The following is an 18457-nucleotide window of genomic DNA, read 5'->3' as shown; positions in this document are numbered from 1 at the left end:
GATTATATGTAGGTTTATAAAGAGCTCTGATTGGTTAAAACGCGCATTGATTTAATTGCTCTTTGGCCCCCATTTAAGGAGTGTTACATCACGCGCGAAGCGCGCGCCAGGTTTAGACGCTGACGTAAAGCCGCAGAGCGCGCGAGATGGCAGAACCAGCCGGGTGGAGGGGTGGGGAGGGGGTGGTGGGAGGTGACTGGTGAGAGGAGAAGGGAGGGGCTAAAGGGGCCCCCGTAGGCACGAGCGCAGACGGAGAGGAACAGCTGCAGAGCGGTGCTTCTTTACCCAATTACAGAGACGAGAGAAAAGAGACCCAAAAAGCACATTTAATATTCCATTTATATCGTAAAATAAACAAACCGAAACATTAAACATGGTTGACCGTGAACAGCTGGTTCAAAAAGCTCGACTAGCTGAACAGGCGGAGAGATACGACGATATGGCAGCAGCCATGAAATCGGTAAGTCTGATTTCTGATAGCGATTAAATCGGCCATTTCTGTCCTTCCTTTCTGTCTTTGCGTTTCTTTCAGTTTACCAGAAATGTCTATGTCGCCTAGAAAAGCTGTAAGGACATCTACTTACAATGTGATACAGAATGGACAGAAATCACAGCCGTTGAGATCCAGGCTATAAGATAATGCATTTAATAACCATATAAACCTTTTCATCTTATTATGTGAGCAGTGAAAAGGGCTGGGTGTAGGCTGTATTATAACAGGCTGTATTATAACAGGCTGTATTATAACAGGCTGTATTATATCTGCTGCTTGGGCGGTGCCTTCTGTCTTCTAGCTTACAGTCAAATGAATGAAGGAACACTGCTACCCAAGATCTAACCCAATATTCCCCAACTCCTTAAAAAAGTACAATATGTTTCTTCGTATAAAACAGATTTTACTGTGTGTGTCACCTGACCACAGCTCATTCATTCAATCATGTAATCAGTCATTCATTCATTACTGTCTTAAAGTTAAAATCTCCACATCTGGACCAGAAGAGAAAAGATACATATATGTAACACTTTTCTTTCATTTGTAATATCAGGACTAAATTGATATGGTCATACCAACAATCCTCACTAAGGTTGTGTGTGTGTGTGTGTGTGTGTGTGTGTGTGTGTGTGTGTGTTTTATTTTTCCAAAAATGTGCATTTCCCCTCTTAATCACCATCAGAGGCAGTAGAAATCCTTCTCGAAGCTTCCATCGCTGTCATATTGCAGTGGGGCCCAGCATCGCTGTCTCTTCATTCATGCACTTACTTACATTCACTCAGTATATGATCAGTAAATTCTTATATCTTTCTCATTCTATTCTATAAATAATATATTTTATAATCTGTACACAACTTTATTAATTATAACCAGCAGCAGGATTAAACACTTTTAATTTCATTAAACCATATTTTCAATTCAGGGCTTTTTAGAAGAATACAGACGATTTGATCCACATCTCTCAGGGTCTTGTGCCGGTTTTGTTCAGTCCAAAAAAAAGGCAAAGACACAGATTTTCAGTTGAATCTTTTCATGGCGCACACACACACACACACACACACACACACACACACACTGAGGAGGCGTCACTGACAGACACACAGCGCAGAGGCCCTCCCTACCTCTACCTTACAGTTGACATCATGTTTTTTAGTCATGGTGTGTTCGTTCTGCTTTCTTAAACGTTTTCATTTAGCACGTCTCCATGATTATAAATAAAAGCTTTGATGACAAAGCAAATATTGTTGTATGTTTAAGACACAGTACATCTGCACTGTATTCAGCTCAATAATATTTGCTTTTGTTGTCTATCAATATCACTGAATTTATTTTGTCATTCTTTTCAATTCAATTCTGATTGATTCATTTCTCGTAAGCATACGTGTTCAACCATGTCCAACCCTGTGGCTCAAATCACAAAGAAACATGCCGCACACAGTCATAAGCATGATTAGCCATAATTAGCATGCGTATGCTGAATAAAGATCAAATGTAATTTTTTTTTTTTTTTTAAGTAAATCGCAATTAAATTGTAATCAAATATATTTTTATTGAAATAACAACAGTATCACTAATGAAAACATGATCTGCCCAGACATTCTGTCGTCTGTTGTAGCAGTATTTTGGGAAACGGGGGTTTAAATTGTGAATTACTACTGTGGTCATTTTATATTTAATCAAAATAATTTGTTCACACTGTGACAAGTGTCAAGATGTAGGTCAAGCAGTACAGAGTTAAGTAGATGCTGAGTAGAAAGATTTCCAAAGTGCAATAATAATTTTTTAACCTATAATCTGCCTCTTTGGCTTTGATTATATCTTTTCCCTGTGCTAGGATTGGCTGAGTTCTTCAGCAGTGTTGTTTGAAGTTAATGGGCTGTTTTTTTGTATGCAGTGGTCAGTATCCAACGAAGGTGGTCCATGTAAGGACAGGTAAACTGGCAAGAGGGTCATTAGTACCCAGGGCTAACTACGGCACATGTGGAGCAACAGTAGTATAAAATTGCTGTTAATGGGGCTGCGTAACTCAGACTCGTCAAAGCAAGAGCAAAATGAGTTCTAGGTGATGGCTTGTCCTCTAAATTCCTCAAATCTTAATATGAACAAGAAACTATGGGATGTGCTAGACAAACAAACACCAATAATGGATGCCAAACCTTGCAATTTATAGGACTAATGGCTGCTTTAATCTTGTCAGTAAATGTTTAAAAGTCTAAATGGAAACAATGAAATGCCTACCAGATATCTAAACTTATAGCAATAATCATGTCCTCCTCACTACTAGAATATTTGTTTTGTGGACTTTTTTGTCTATTGTGAGTGTTTTCTTTGTGGTATTTCCCCTTGATTTCGTACTGAGTAGGGGTTGGACATTTGAGCTGTGAGACTTGCTGTCTCTGAAAGGAATGTCCTTATTATTAAGAAAAAGAATGAACAACATATTAATAAAGCATATTATATACAGTCAAGCAGAAGAGCCTAAAATCTAAACGTAATGCACGCTTTGAGTTTATAGTCTGCATGCTTGTATATAATGCATACTGAATTTGTTCTTATAATACCACTGCTTTTGATGCATTAAAGTCACGCCAAGTTGATGTCTTATTACTATTTTTTACAGGAGGAAAGCATGTGTATCATGTGTATTTAATTAAATTCCTTTGAACACAACTGCTCAAAATGGTCTACATTTATAAAACCTACACATTTAAAACATTATTATTACTCTGAAATGTTTAATGTAAATGTTATGTGTAAGTGAAATGTTAAGTACTGTAAGTGGTCTTTCATGACGCTATATATGATGAGGTATAAATTTGATAGGTGCTTGATATAAAATAAATAGTGCTTTAAAAGATCATTGAAAGTCTCTTAATCTTGTGTTAATGATAGTGTGGGAACCCCAAACATATGCCATAAAGTATTTAAAAATATATTGGAAATGGTAGATAAACATTTGTAGTTTGGTTTTAAAATGACAGACCTCCTGGTGTCAGACAATGGAGGCTTTGTAAACATAACTTTATAAAATATGGTTGTTTTTATAATGTAAGTAATTTTAAGGGTAGTTTTGTTTAAATGTGTAAAACTGATACTTATGTTAAGATTATGGTTAAATATATTATGACATGCGCTATATGTAGTGCACAGTGTGGGGTGTACATGGCCTGTATATCACTCTCTAGATATATATTAAAAGTCCCAAATAGGATTTGGGAAAAACAAAATAGGGAATCGGCCTGTTAAAAGGTAAAATCAAAAATGAAGTGAAGATGAATCACTGAGTCACTGTCCAAAATGTTAGACATACATTATATGGACAAATGCATTAGGACACCTGCTTTTCCAGGCATTTGGAGGTTGGAGACATGCATATTGAATATGATGTAGTATTACATTTTTCCCTTCACTTGAACTAGGATAACAAACCTTAATCTACTAATTCACTAATACTGCCCTTGTGGCTAAATGAGCACAACTCTCCCTCAGCACACTCCAAAATCTAGTGAACATCTTTCCATAAGATATATAAAGTGGTTTTGACCTCCAATCACCCCAGAAGCGATCATAGCTGATGAGGGAGTTCTGTCCTAAACTATATGTATCCATGGACGTTTTGTGTATTATGCTTATTTGTTTTACTATATTCACTATAGTAAATGCACTTAAAGCATCATCACATGACTGATTGTTTAAGAACAATCGAATTTGTTGATTGCCTGATCGATTGATTATACTTTTAATAGCCTTGGGCATAACTAGTCTGTTATCTGATTAATCATTCTAATTATTCAAATTATGCAGAAGTCAGTTTGTATTCTGTGATTCTCAGCGATGCACAATACATATATTTCTGTGTCTTATTACAACAAGCTCAGTTCAGATGCAGTTGTGCTGCTGAATGCTGCATCATTGCATAGTCTAGAGGGTGGATTTGAGCTGTGTCATTAGTATTGTTTTTTCTCTCATTATTTAAACTATGTCTGCAATTTTCATTATCACTTTTATTTAGTGGTTTGTGCACATTGGATAGAACCAATTGTTTTAATAATTTGGATTTGGAGTTTTCTTTGGCCTGAATTTTCTCCTCACCCCTCGCTGCCCCTTCAGCTTCTTCTGTGTTACCTGTCCAGAGCACTCCAGCGTTAAGTGGGTGGTGTGTCAGTAATAATGGTCTATTGGGAAAACAATACTCTGTGTGTAGTTAAATGGTCTAAACGAAGCATTGAGGCAAATAATTTGCCTTGATGCATTTTTGTATTGTAATTAATCGAGTTACTCAAGGAATCATTTCAGCCCTACTTGGGTGCTTATTGAGGGGCATCTAAAAAGCTTAACTGTAAAATGGCATCAGGCCCAAACTAAAAATCCCTTTAGTCACTTGCAAATTGCTTACTGTTTTTGCATGAGCACAATGCCTTTTTCCCAAGAGACAATCACAACAATCATCCATTGATTGACCTGCATTGGGTGAAGAAGCTTGTATGATTCATGCTTCATGCGGTTCTCCTTTGAATTGATGTTTTGGAGATTTATGCATATGACTATATAAACATAACATCAACCAAAAACAGAGGAGCCACAGAAACACCTCACACATCTCTGATAATTTTTATTGCATGGTTTTATGAGTATTCTTTATTAACAGTGGATGAAAATTGATTTTGCTCTGAGATGCAGAACAATTAATGATATTATTTAATTAAAAACATTTGTATATGACACTGCAGTTTAAAATCAGTAGGGGAAATAGAATATAGTGCAGGGTTTAGAGAAAGGTCAGGGAAAAGGCCAGTGCAACAGGTGACCCATCATGTACCAGTCATCTTAACTTACAGTGCAGCTGTGCTGGACTTTTCATGAGAACATTTTGTCTGTCTGTATGTATGTCTGTCTGTCTGTCTCTCTCTCTCTCTCTTTCTCTCTCTCTCACACACACACACACACACACACACACACACACACACACCCACACCCACACACACACACCCCAGCATGTCACTCATCAGTTTAGCTCCTCATGTAGTAGTTTTCTGCAGCTTTACAGAGCAGCAGCTAGAGATTCTCAATTGTACAAAAGGAGATGATTGCCATGGAAACTGGAAACGGCATTAGCTCTCGCTCATCTTTTCGCCTGTGCAGTCACATTCAGGGAGCCCAGTGTGATTATAACTGTTATGCAACCAAGGCTTTATGGCTTGGTGCTGTCTGCCTCACATTAATCTAGTAATTGGTGACAGTTATACATTTTTAGTAAAGCTGTTTGTAAATGTTTGCAGTAATCAAACTGAATTAAAATTTGTATCCGATAACAGCTCCTGAGATTACATGCAAGGAGCTCTCATCAGATACAAATGTTATGTTTTCAGAAAAATAACAGGTTTTTCCTGAACACCAAATAAAAATGATCATCCCAGTTAAAATAAAATGTCTTAATAATGGTATATTTAGAACTGCATTGGACATTGGTACTACTGTAAAGATCTCAATGCAGATTAAACAAGTGGCTTTTCTAACATTCTCAGAGCAAATATTTTAAAAAAGCATTTGCACTAAGAGTAACTGCAGTGAATATCATAGAAAATCTAGCTGGAAAAAGCTCTGATTTGTAAGAAAAGTAATATTTCTTTATTAGAGAATTTATGTTTTAATAATATGTTTTAATAATAAATAAATGTTTTTTAAAATATATATATCATCAGCATTTTATATAACTCAAGGTTTACAGGTTTTATATAATGTTTTAAAAAGTTACGAGACAGAAGAATGGGTGCATCCATCAAACAGTTAGGAGGGATATGTGATTTTCTTTTCTATTGGCATTTTTACTATGGCTTCATCTGAGCTCATCTTGGAAATAAACAGACATTTATTTACATTTTTTAACACTCAAGCGAATCTGAATATTTTCAGAACTTCTGCATTTTGTCTTATATTACAATTTAAAACTAATGGCTGTAAAATAAAATAATTAAATGACTTAATTGAGATAAACAACTCAATAAATCTTTTGTATTAAATCACAATTTAAAATCATGGAAAATGTTTATTTACTAAGAGTTTTAAATCTACATTAGGGCTGTAATGATTCCTCGGGTACCTCCAATAATTTGGTTACATTTGGTTAAATTTTTAGAGCCGAATTAATTTTTATAGTAGGTTAGTCCATTTAGCTAAACACGGAGCACTGTGTTTCCCACGGGCCATTATTACTGACGTACCACCTGCTTAACTCTGGAGCCCTTTGGAAAATTAAATACAGAAGCCACTGCAGAATGAAAAATTTAGAAATGGAGAAAAAAAGGAGGCGTGAGAAGAAGATTCAGGCCAAAGAAAAGGCCAGAAAGTTTCTAAATGACTGTTTTTAAAGTTATATATTTATATATGTATACAGTGCATTCAGAAAATCCCTCCGCAGTGGCCGTGTAGAGAAGAGAGTGGGGCATGTTTTTAAAGCTGGCGATAAAAACATGGATTTAGTTCATGGAAAATTTTAAGCAGCTTTTCCGGAGACAAGAAAACCACATCGCAATACTGTGAGATTTAATACATAAATGAGTGAGAATAATAATGAGTTTCATTAAATGAATAGTTTCCCATAACGTACTCCACTGTGGAGGGACTTTTTAAACGCATTGTACTTGTATTTTGATGTAATATGGATATTAAATGCACTAAACGGGTTTAGTTTTCACCAATATTCTTGTGTGCAATTTAAGCAATAAAAATGTACATTTTTCTAAAAAGAAAAATAAATTACTTTTTAATTTACATTTTAAGAGACCAGTTTTATTTTCTCCCTCATTTAGTATTGCTTTTAATAACGAAAAAGGACATCTTATCCGATTAATCGATAGAAACATCGCTAGAATACTTGATTACGGATTGTTTGAGGGGGTATGAAACACCGTCATAGCCCCCAATGACCAAACAAAGTGGAGGTGGGCAGACAGTTTAATCGCTTTGGTTTGATAAGTGACTGTTCTGAAATGCAGAATTGGTTGGAAGTATAACTGTGCTTTTAGATCCAAGCATTTTTAATTCCCATATTCCCATTCCCATGCTGCTGGTCTTTACCAACATGATGAATGAATACCATGGTGATAGGCTAAAAATCTAAATATAATTAAAAAGCAATTGATGTATTTGGCTTAATGCAGAATTTTCTGCAAAATGTTTTAAATCATTTTTTTCATTCTCATAATTTTTGATGATGTTTATAAAGTTTTGTTGTATTTTCTAAAACCGACTGTAGGAACCTGAAGCTAATATGCTCAAGTAAAATATGTTCTGCTGTATATTAACCAACATCCGAATGATGAATTCAGGTTCATAATGAATCTTATTTGTGCAGATTATGCTTTATTAAATCACATCTTCTCAATTCTCTGTGGTGCTGAGACGAGCTCCAGATTCCCTGCAACCCTGCCCAGGATAGCATGGTTATACAAGATAACTTTGCTGAGTGAAATTATCTTAATGTTTGCAAAGCTGTGTTTGTTATACTGACTGGAAAGTTTATTAATGTGCCCCTGAACACTTGAATGAGTTTTTAATTTCAGTAGAGCAACATGAAATTAAACACATGCAGAGTGAAAGTGTAGTTATAAGAGACAACACAGGCTGTAGCAAAGACCGAACAAGAAGAATTGATATGGGTATTAGCATTTCCCTGATTATTTCATTCAAACCCGGCATTTTCTTGTTGTGTTGTAGGTAACAGAGCTCAACGAGGCTTTGTCTAATGAGGAGCGAAACCTCCTTTCAGTGGCGTATAAGAATGTGGTTGGTGCCCGCCGCTCCTCCTGGAGAGTGATCTCTAGCATTGAGCAGAAGACCTCGGCTGATGGCAATGAAAAGAAGATTGAGATGGTGCGAGCTTATCGTGAGAAGATTGAGAAGGAGCTCGAGGCCGTGTGCCAAGATGTGCTCGGCTTGCTTGATAACTATCTGATTAAGAACTGCAGCGAGGCACAGCATGAAAGCAAGGTGTTCTACCTAAAGATGAAGGGTGACTACTACCGCTACCTGGCAGAGGTGGCTACAGGCGAAAAGCGATCCACAGTGGTCGAGTCTTCCGAAAAGGCATACAATGAGGCGCACGAGATCAGCAAGGAACACATGCAGCCCACACACCCCATCCGCTTAGGCCTGGCACTCAACTACTCTGTTTTCTACTATGAGATCCAGAATGCACCGGAGCAGGCATGTCACCTGGCCAAGACAGCATTTGATGATGCCATAGCTGAGCTCGACACCCTCAACGAGGACTCCTACAAAGACTCCACGCTCATCATGCAGCTGCTGCGAGACAACTTGACACTGTGGACGAGCGATCAGCAGGATGACGAGGGCGGCGAGGGCAACAACTAAGTGGTAGATCTTTCTCTGTGCAGAAAAATGATTTAAGAAATACGGCTGGTGGACTTTGGCAAGCAGCTTTCGCCATGGTTTCCTCTGCAGTGGCAGTTCTTTATTTTTCCATGAATTCAAAAGATAAAAATATTGAGGGCAGTTAAAAAGGGGTGGGGGCTGAGGTCTTAGTTTGAGGATAAACAGTAATCTATAATAGCTGAATGAGCCTCCTTTGTCTCGGTTCTCTATGACGTATGCCAAACCACTGAAAATGTCAGTCAATCAGTCAGGAAAGGGTCGTCGTTGGATTGGAATTGCAGCCACGCACTGGCATATGGACTGATGTAGTTCTAAAGAGATAAAGAGATGCTGCACATTTATGTTTCTGGGTAGTAGAAAAGCATTTGAAAAAAGAGGGTCAGCTTAAAAACTAACAAAAAAAACCATACAAAAAAACCCTGAATTTAATGTCTGCAAAATATCCTTAAAGTGGTTCCAGTATTAGTCGCAAAAAAATTAACATAAAAGGCAAATTTGTGTTTAGCAGCTGCAGTAATATAAACATGGCATATTATATTTATTACTCTAATGTTTTGACTTACAAAATAATCAAATATACAGCACCAGAACAAGGCCATCATATTCTGACATTACTGGAACCATAGGCTATTTTGGAAAGGTCACACGTGAATAGAGGCAGAAACTTAAAAAAAAAAAAAAAAAAAAAAAGAAGAAGAAAATAAGAAAAATATTGCAGCTTCAAAGTTTGTGGTTTACTTCTGTGTTAATTTATTTTTGCACTATACTGTTTTGTCAGTGTAAAATAACGATGATATCAATAATTCAATATTGTGCATGCTGGTGATGTATTTATAAAATAGCTTGACTTTATTAACTTATATCTTGGATGTTATGTATTCCTATGATTGAGAAGTAAAACATGCTTCATATTGATGACTTCTTATTTATCTTTTTTTTTGATTTGCTAATTTAAAAATTGTGATTGTTATGAATAAATTGATCTGTTATGGGCGTTGCTGTTGTGACATGAACTACATTTTATTTCTTTAGCTAGAATGAAATTCGAAAAACACTACTGATCACTTAACTGTGCACGTGTTTTTCCTCCGGAAACTATATCATGCCATTGTTTAACAATGTTTCCTCTCTCAGCGATATATGAGTGCTTTTTGTCATGTTATGCACAATGCAACATGTATGGTTTGAGCTACAGTGGAGTATCAGAATCAATGTTTCTGTGACACAATCAGAACATGGACCATAAATTGTATTTGGCAGTATTCATTTTATTTTTTCATTCATATATATTTATTTTTCTTTTCTTTTTTAACTTTTAGCTGTCTCCTGGGTGACACTTATCTTGAATGTGAATAATTATGTAGCAGCTGCACAAGAGCCAAAATTATGAGACATGAAAAAACATAAATAAATAAAGTGGTCATTAGATGCATTGCCTCTTATGTTGGTCATGTGAAGTGAGGGACTTTTCTCTGAATAAAAGCTGTCAGTGTCATTTTTGGGTTAAAAAAATAGATGCTGGAAACCTTATTTAAGGAGAATGGATCCTGTTTAAAAAAAACAAAAAAAACAACAGAAGACAAAACTGCATATAGACAATCACAATTAACAGTAAGTAAATGTAGCACCCATTTTCATTTAAAAGTAGATATTTAAAACTGTAAATCAAGGGTACTAGAAATTAATAATGAGAGAGTGATCATCTAGCTTTATCAATATCAATGCCTGTGCCTTTTTTGTAGCCCAATAACACTGGTTTTCCACTGGAACCAAGAAATAATACCCTCAATCTTAGCTGGTTTATCACTGATCATGTATTAGACTCTGACAGTGCTGCAGACTAAACAGTCAGACAATATGGGGGATTTTCATCTTATATGTAAGACTCAACAGATACAATCACCTAGTTAGCATAGGTGATACAAATTAGCAGATGAAGTGCAATATTTAATATGTATATGTGCTGATTACTGCCTCCATTTGCACTTATCAATGTGCTTGTCATTAATATAACGATTCACAACACAACATTATTCACTGTAGCCAGAAAATTACATTCTTTTGCACAACTCAACACAAGCTATTCATTATCTCAAATCAAAGGAAGAAGAAGAATAAAGTGTAGAGTACCGAGTTGCAGCCTCCTGCAGGAACACAACCAGCTGTGCAGGAAAGAATCTCTCTCTTTAAATGAGCCTGTACTGCCAGCCAATAGCCGACCGTCTGAGCTTTCAGGTCAGCCAATGGATAGCCTGTTGCCAGAGCTGGAGAAGCATTTCCCATTGACACATGTAGAAACCCAGAACAACCTGCTGGCTAATAAAGCAAGAGCGAGAACATTAAAATACAGAGTCAGTACGTCACTTACTGTATTTAAACAGATTTTTGAAATGTAGTGTAATGCAAGAAAATCGATGAAAAAGTTGAAGCTGGCTATGATAGACACGGGGTTTTGTAGTTTGCTGCGTATGGGGCGTCACTGCAGATCAGTCAGTGTACCATGCTGAGGCCTGTCCATCGCTAAAAAAACAGATTCAGACGTAAATCCTGGAGCAATGAAAGACAAATCATATTTTCTGACATCATTCGGATGACTAGGTGCATTTGCGTTACTTACCTCAGAAAAAGATGAACCCAGGAGTTTCCATGGGAAGAAGGGAAACTGGGATGCTCTGGGAATGTTTTGCTTTGAAACCTTAGGTCCTGGTATTAATGTGGATGGTCAATTGACATAACATTCCTAAATAAACCATGTACACCCCATAGCACACCAAATATGCTCCTTCATAGAGTCGGTATTTCCTAATAGCTGTGGCCTCTTTCAGAAGGATAGTTTTCATTCCACAGTCAGATCTAGATTTTATTGGATGTAATGGACGATCAAGTCAGATCCAGGGAGACTACATTTTGCGCTTTAAGCACTAATATCTTGGGGCACAGCATACCATGTGGAGGTTTTGTGGAGTCCAGGGTTTGACAAGATCGGAGCTGTTTTGGTGGCACAAGAGGGACCTACAAAAAATGCAGGCATAGTGCTACACTGGTTAAGCCAATCTGGGCCTCACACTTCACTTGGCTTGTGTAGTGGTGTCTCATTGGTCATCACAGTCAGGGGGTCAGCCAAGCTGCCACTTAAACAAAGCTTCTAACCCTCTTGCTCCTGGGGTGTATCACCCCATGACTGACCCTGTTCTCTGACCCCAGATTCCTAACGAGCTGGGACATGTGAAGAAAAAACGATTTTCACTGTTCTGCAATGTGACAATTCAAGCCTTTCTTTTTTCTTTCTTTGTGTGTGTGTGGGTGGGTGTGTTTATGACTAGGCCTGGGTTTTTACTCATTCATTCAGAAAGCAGGAGGCTGCACATTCTTTTTAATGTGGAGTCTTTCTGAAATGAGGAAAAGCGATCGATATGTTCTATAGATATGTGCTGAATTATTTAATTGAACAGGCTCAAATTCACTTTAATAGCATTTTTTTATTATTAAAAATTATTTAATTATTGGAATTCTGTTGCTTTAGTTGAACTGTAATTCCACATTTGCTTGCAGGGTCTAGAACAAGTGTGATCAGTCTGTCACAAAATACACGCTGCAGCACCCTCTAGTGGCTCGGTCTTTCTTCTGTGTTGAGTAGACTATGAACATTTGTGTATATCTGTCCGTTTATTCTGTGAATTTAGTACAACTTTAGTACATCATTAATAGTGCACTGCAGTCTATCTCAGTGATTTTCCAAGTGTGAACGAGTATGCACTTAATTTGCACATTTATTGACTCTTTTTCGTTAACATATTTGACAGGTTTTATTGTAGGCTATTTCTGTCCTGCAGATAGCGTACATTTTTTATTTAAGATGGTTACAATTAAAATATTTTCTTAAAGGTTTAATATTTGGGATTTTAAACTTTCTTTGATACTTAAAGAGTAAAATGTAATTATCAATGTGAAACAAAATTTCCCATGGTAATACAACACATACCAGTTACAACCACTAGGTGGCGTTCTGATATAAGTTTAGTGCGCATGCGCATACAAAAAAAAAAAAAAAAAAAAAAAAAAAACCCGTGGCTAGAATACGCAAACCCATGTACAGTATAGCCATATTTATAATACATATTTCGCAAAGCCAATTTTTAATAATAATGAAGACTGAACATGTGTTCAAATAATTTCTCATGAAGAAATACTGTATATAAACCAGATGTCCTCTTAACAATGTGAATATATTCTTAACCCTTTCTGATATTACACCAGTGTTCTGTTCAAATTAAATTAACTTAAATTAAAATGAATATATTATTTGTCACAATACTCACACCGCAGTTTGGTGCTTTACTAAATCTCAGTTGGTCCAGGGTTAAGCTGAGCAGCCACAAACATACTGCAGTAATAATGATCATATCTGGAGACTCTACTGTATTTGCAGGTCAGGCCGTGCCTGGAAACCTGGGAGGTTAGGGTCTAAGTGGTGCATTTAATGACAACTGATACTTTTTAGTTCTAGATACATACCTTACTGTAAGACATTGATTAATCAGGATATGGTCTTAACAGGGAATTTTGGGTAATAGGGCAAGCAATGTCAGAAGAGACATTCTCAACTCTAAAGGCCTAGTGCTAATAGCTGGCTTATATTCTTTACACTGCAGGCTGGTTTAGACACATCTGTAGCTAAGCTACATCTCCTTCAAAATGGTTGTTAGATGTACCTATCTGGGACACTGGTATTGGGAACATCAGAACATTGGTGGAGTATAATCCTAACCTAAGATCATAGAACAAACTAGTGTGAAGTTTAATATTGTTTGCAAGATTTTAACCACCCGAGCCTCATAATTCACATCATTTTAACAATGGTAGTAATTGCTTTTTCCAAGGGGCTATTTTGAAACTTTACCTCTGCCATTTAGTGGATTTTAAAGGGATCCAGTAGGTAATGACGAGCAGATGTGAGCAGAGGCAATGTGAACTCTGTATCAGGCTTAAACGACCAAAAAAAGTAAAATCCACACAACTCTAGTCGAGGTGATATGAGCTCACTACATTGTGTCCATTTTTTTAAAGGAAGAAAGAAAGTTTGTGGAATACAGTTCAGCGTTCAACACCATAATTCCTTTCACGCTTACATCTAAGTTGGAGGTCCTGGGACTGTCGCTGTGTCAATGGATCGCCAACTTTCTGACAAGCAGACCACAAGCCTACTGAGTGGGCAAACACACCTCATCTGCCCTCACCCTCAGCACTGGAGCTCCTCAGGGTTGTGTTTTGAACCCCCTGCTGTTCTCACTGTACACACATGACTGTGTGGCCAATTCCAACTCCACCACCATCATCAGGTTTGCTGACGACACTGTTGTGGTGGGCCTGATCTCCAACGACTGACGAGACAGCCTACCTACAGGTAAAGGCCTGGAGAGATGGTGCCAGGAGAACCATCTTCTCCTGAACTTCAACAAAACTAAGGAGTTGATAGTGGACTTCAGCATTAAACAGGAGCTGTCATACCAACCGCTAAACATCAACGGGACCCCAGTGGTGAGATTAGACAATTTCTGGTACCTAGGTGTTCACATTACACAGGACCTGTCTTGGTCCTGTCACATCAACACCATGGTGAAGAAGGCCCTGTGAAGAAGGCCCTGGAAGAACACCCTGGTGAAGAAGGCCCTGTCCCATCTAAGATGCTTAAGGGACTTAAACTACACTCTCAGGGGCTAAGGACCTTTTACACTTGCACCGTTGCAATGAGAGCGTTCTTACGGGTGGCATCACTTCCTGGTTCAGGAACAGCACCATGCAGGACGGATAAACCCTCCAGAGGGTGGTGCAGTCAGCTGAACGTGACTTCCGCACCAAGCTCCCTGACCTGCAGGACATCTACAGCACATGGTGATACATATATTTGTCTATTCTTTTACTTTTTTATTTATTTACTTTATTTTGTATTTCTTTTTTCATGTTTAAATGTTGGACAGTTGTATAAAGCATTTCACTGCATGTCGTACTCTATGTATGTGTATGTGCAAATAAAATTTGAACTTGAACTTAATTCAATTTGTCAAAATATGGTTGTTTCTACACATTGATTGGAGTCCACCTGAGGCACATTAACTTGATTATACATGATTTGGAAAGGAAGACGTCAGTCTATATACACCATAACAACTGAAAACAGTGAAAAAGAACCAAGAGAATTGCGGATCTTAGCGACTGGATTGTGTCAGTGCACAGGTCTGGGGAAGGCGACAAAAATTCTTCTGCATTGAAAGTTCCCAAGGGAACAAAAGAAGAAGTTTTTAGAACAACCAAAATTCTTTGAGGAACTGGCTGCCTGGCCAAACCGAGCAATCAGCGAGAAGTTAAAAAACAATACAAACAAACTAATTAAAAAAAATGTAAACAAGAGCTCAGGGGTCTCCTTGGATAAGATCCATAGATCATGTGTGGAGATGCGAGAAACTTGCACAAGGTCAACCATCACTGCAACATTCCACTGAGGTGGGCTTTATAGCCTTGAAATGGAATTTCAGTCATTTCTAAAATTCCAAAACTGTGAAGTTGGGGTGTGCATGATCTTTATTTAGAAATGTGCCATTTTCTAATGTCAGAAACGTATTGCCCATTGAAATAATTTTCTAAAATATCAATTAAATGTAATAAAAACAATAAAAAAATACTTACTGTGGAATTGGGTGCAAACCTGATTGCAACAAAATGCAAAAAATGACTACATAGAAAGAGTTTTGCAGACTGAAGTGCATTAAAATAATTGCATCGCAGACACACTGCCATTAAATAAGCACACAGGACATTAAATAACAAAAAATAATAGAATGTAAACCATAATGAATGTGTATCAGCTGAAAGGAATTGCACCAGATACTAGGCAACAGTGAGATCACCTTGTTGCATGGCAACTGTTGCTACAGTAACCTCTGCTGTGAACATGCACATCCTACACTGTAAGATGACAAAACACAAATACAACCCTAAAAAAATGTACAATATAGAAATGTGTATGCCACTGACTATTGACCCTTTTTTATCTTTATAAAACCATGATTCTAATAATGATCTATTAGTAATTAGTGTGAACTGCTTTATTTTGTAGAAAGAATAAGAGGATGTGTTTAGTGTTGATGGCATTGGGCATATACATTAAAATACTGGTGTGCGTAGAGGAAAATGAAGTATAATAGTGACAACAAAAAGGATGTGTGAAGTACAATCGTATATATAATATCTAATAATAAATAAAAAAATTTTAAATATATTTTTTATTTATAAATAATAACTAATTGGTCATTTCTGATTTGCAATAATAAAGAGATGTATTTAGAATTTGTAGCTGACCAATTGGCAGCAATTAACCCAGCAATTAAATAATTATTGTCAACATGATTTCCTCTTTCTCAAGTCACAAGAACTGAGAGCAAAAAGCCAGTATTAATATGGTGTTAATATAGTGAGTGTTGTAAGTCTGCTGAAAAACACATTTGGCTGACTGAAGATAATAAAAAATAGATTTTTAATAACACAAGATCCCACTAAAAGCTAATCACGCTCATTTCCCTGCAATTTCTCCTTTATCATCGAAGCAACATCTTCAAATTGAAATAGATGCAGAACTTCGCAATAGTATTGCGCCTTTAAAATGGAAAATGAATGGCAGGTAAACGTGGATGCTTCTCGGTGTGGAAACCCAAAACCATAGCAAGGTTGAAACTCTGGCAGACAACAAGCATGTTAATGTGCAACCCTAACACACGAGCTTCAGGTGAGCTTCAGAAAGCTTGCATCCTCCTAGTGTGTAACAGCATATTCACTTTTTTGTATTAGGATACAAATGCATTGCATGTGGATGGACCACAAAAATCATACAGAGTGCCTCAAATATTTAAAAAACAAGCAGCTCTGGGATCTGTTGGGAGATGATGAGACTCTGCAACACACTGCCAGGAATAACCCAAAGGTAGGCTTTAAATGTTTAAGGCTTAAAGAATGTTTAAATGAAAAAATAATAAATGTTTAAATAAAAATAATAAAAATATATATCTCAACCTGGTGAATGTGTTCTATTTGTAATTGAATTTGTATCTCCTACACTTAATCTGCAGACAAAAATCTGCCAGTCATGTTATATGCCTTTATTCTGCATTTTTGCCTTCAGTTTCAAGAGCTTCAGTGGCAGAAAGAGGATTTGCGTGCCTCAAACCACAAGCTTGCAGAGGAAAATTTATCTTTTCAGCCATATCTAAAATACAACAAAGTGCTATTAGCAGAAAGGTATCAGCATCTACGCCAACTTAGTACCTCAATAAGACACAAACGGAAGAAGTTGGGTAAGTGATCATTTTTCCAAGATATTAAATATTTAATGAGCACACTTCCAGAATTGCTTACAGTCATTCTTATAATAATGTTTCTAAATGTAAATCATACAGACAGATTAAATGGGCAGCTGAACCTAAAGGCAGCTTGTCGGCTTTTAAAAAAAAAGCTTGCTCATCTTAAGGAAGAATCAGAGGTACTTGTTTCATATTTTATATATAATTTAATATTTATGATAAAAAAAAAATACCTAAACGTATGTTTCTACCATTTTAGATTCTTGGGGAGAAGTTTATGGCGGGTCAAATCTTGCTGGTAGATTTTGTGGAATCTTTACAAAGCATTCAGAAGCACTACCATGCTCACCTCATCCAGATGGAGAAAGTGCAAGACCTTCAAATGCAAACAAACAGAAACTGGAGAAAGGAAGATGTTTTTCCAAGTGACCAGATGTCATCCGATGTGAGGAATATGTTCTATAGCGCATCTCCATCTATCATACTACCTAGTTCCATGATTCCATTAATGGGTTATTCTATTAAACCACCATATCTGCTTCGTCTTAACCACTATGCTGGTGCTGATCTGTGGATGACTTTAATGCACAAAAATAATATAAAGCATTCACGAAAATTTAAGAAAATATGGCCACAAACTGAATCCCAATTTCAAGAAAAAGATTACAATGGAGATTAAACTACAGACCATGGCCCATATATTTCTTGTGGGGGGGTTTGTATTATATATTAAGACTTCCCTTTTGTTTCTGCTTATTTCCTTTCCACTGTTGTCTTTAAATCCCAGTATAGCTTTTTGGAAAAGCTACTCTGTGTGTTAATAAAAGCAGTAAACAAAAACTGATGAGTTTTAACATTAAGTGTATAAAATACAGAATCAAATTAAATACATTTTAGCAATTTACATTATCTTTAAAATGCTCAATTCTTTGTCAGATTCATTAATGGTTCAGATGACGACAAACATGGTCCTTTGAAAAGGATGTGATCATGAGGATCACATTCTCCAAATGTAGTTGTATATCCCACTGGTCAGTCACATATACTTTTTCGCTGATCAGAATCCCACAATGATACTGACATACACTGGTCTCACCCCATGAGGGTAAAGTTCAGCCAGGGGTTCAGGTCCTTGATCAAACAACAATTAGAGCAGCTATAAAGACACAGAAAGGAGGAGAGTGGAGATATTGTTCGCTGGTTTGCCCTTGGATAAGAC

The 18457-nt window shown here is 36.9% G+C and overlaps 1 protein-coding gene and 1 long non-coding RNA gene across 2 annotated transcripts; one reads left to right on the top strand and one right to left on the bottom strand.

The window, feature by feature from the left end:
• Nucleotides 1–222: 222 nt before the first annotated feature.
• On the top strand, nt 223–10319 carry ywhag2 (3-monooxygenase/tryptophan 5-monooxygenase activation protein, gamma polypeptide 2). The gene is made up of 2 exons (XM_046863521.1): nt 223–460; nt 8210–10319. The coding sequence occupies exons 1-2, from the start codon at nt 374–376 to the stop codon at nt 8864–8866; spliced, it is 744 nt and encodes a 247-aa protein (XP_046719477.1). The 5' UTR covers nt 223–373; the 3' UTR covers nt 8867–10319.
• On the bottom strand, nt 9382–15698 carry LOC124394991. Its single transcript, XR_006927584.1, has 4 exons — nt 15572–15698; nt 11505–11590; nt 11256–11407; nt 9382–11203 (listed from the first exon to the last, which is right to left on the bottom strand). It is a non-coding gene; the product is annotated as an uncharacterized LOC124394991 (long non-coding RNA).
• Nucleotides 15699–18457: the final 2759 nt, after the last annotated feature.

Source organism: Silurus meridionalis, chromosome 12 (genome assembly GCF_014805685.1).
Source record: "Silurus meridionalis isolate SWU-2019-XX chromosome 12, ASM1480568v1, whole genome shotgun sequence".
NCBI classification, from domain to species: Eukaryota; Metazoa; Chordata; class Actinopteri; order Siluriformes; family Siluridae; genus Silurus; species Silurus meridionalis.
This window is presented reverse-complemented; position numbering and strand designations above follow the sequence as displayed.

Excerpts from the sequence above, each read along its gene's own strand:
- ywhag2 (XM_046863521.1), top strand. The coding sequence starts at position 374 with ATGGTTGACCGTGAACAGCTGGTTCAAAAAGCTCGACTAGCTGAACAG. Across the intron at positions 461-8,209 it reads TGGCAGCAGCCATGAAATCG|GTAACAGAGCTCAACGAGGC; the intron begins GTAAGTCTGATT and ends GTTGTGTTGTAG.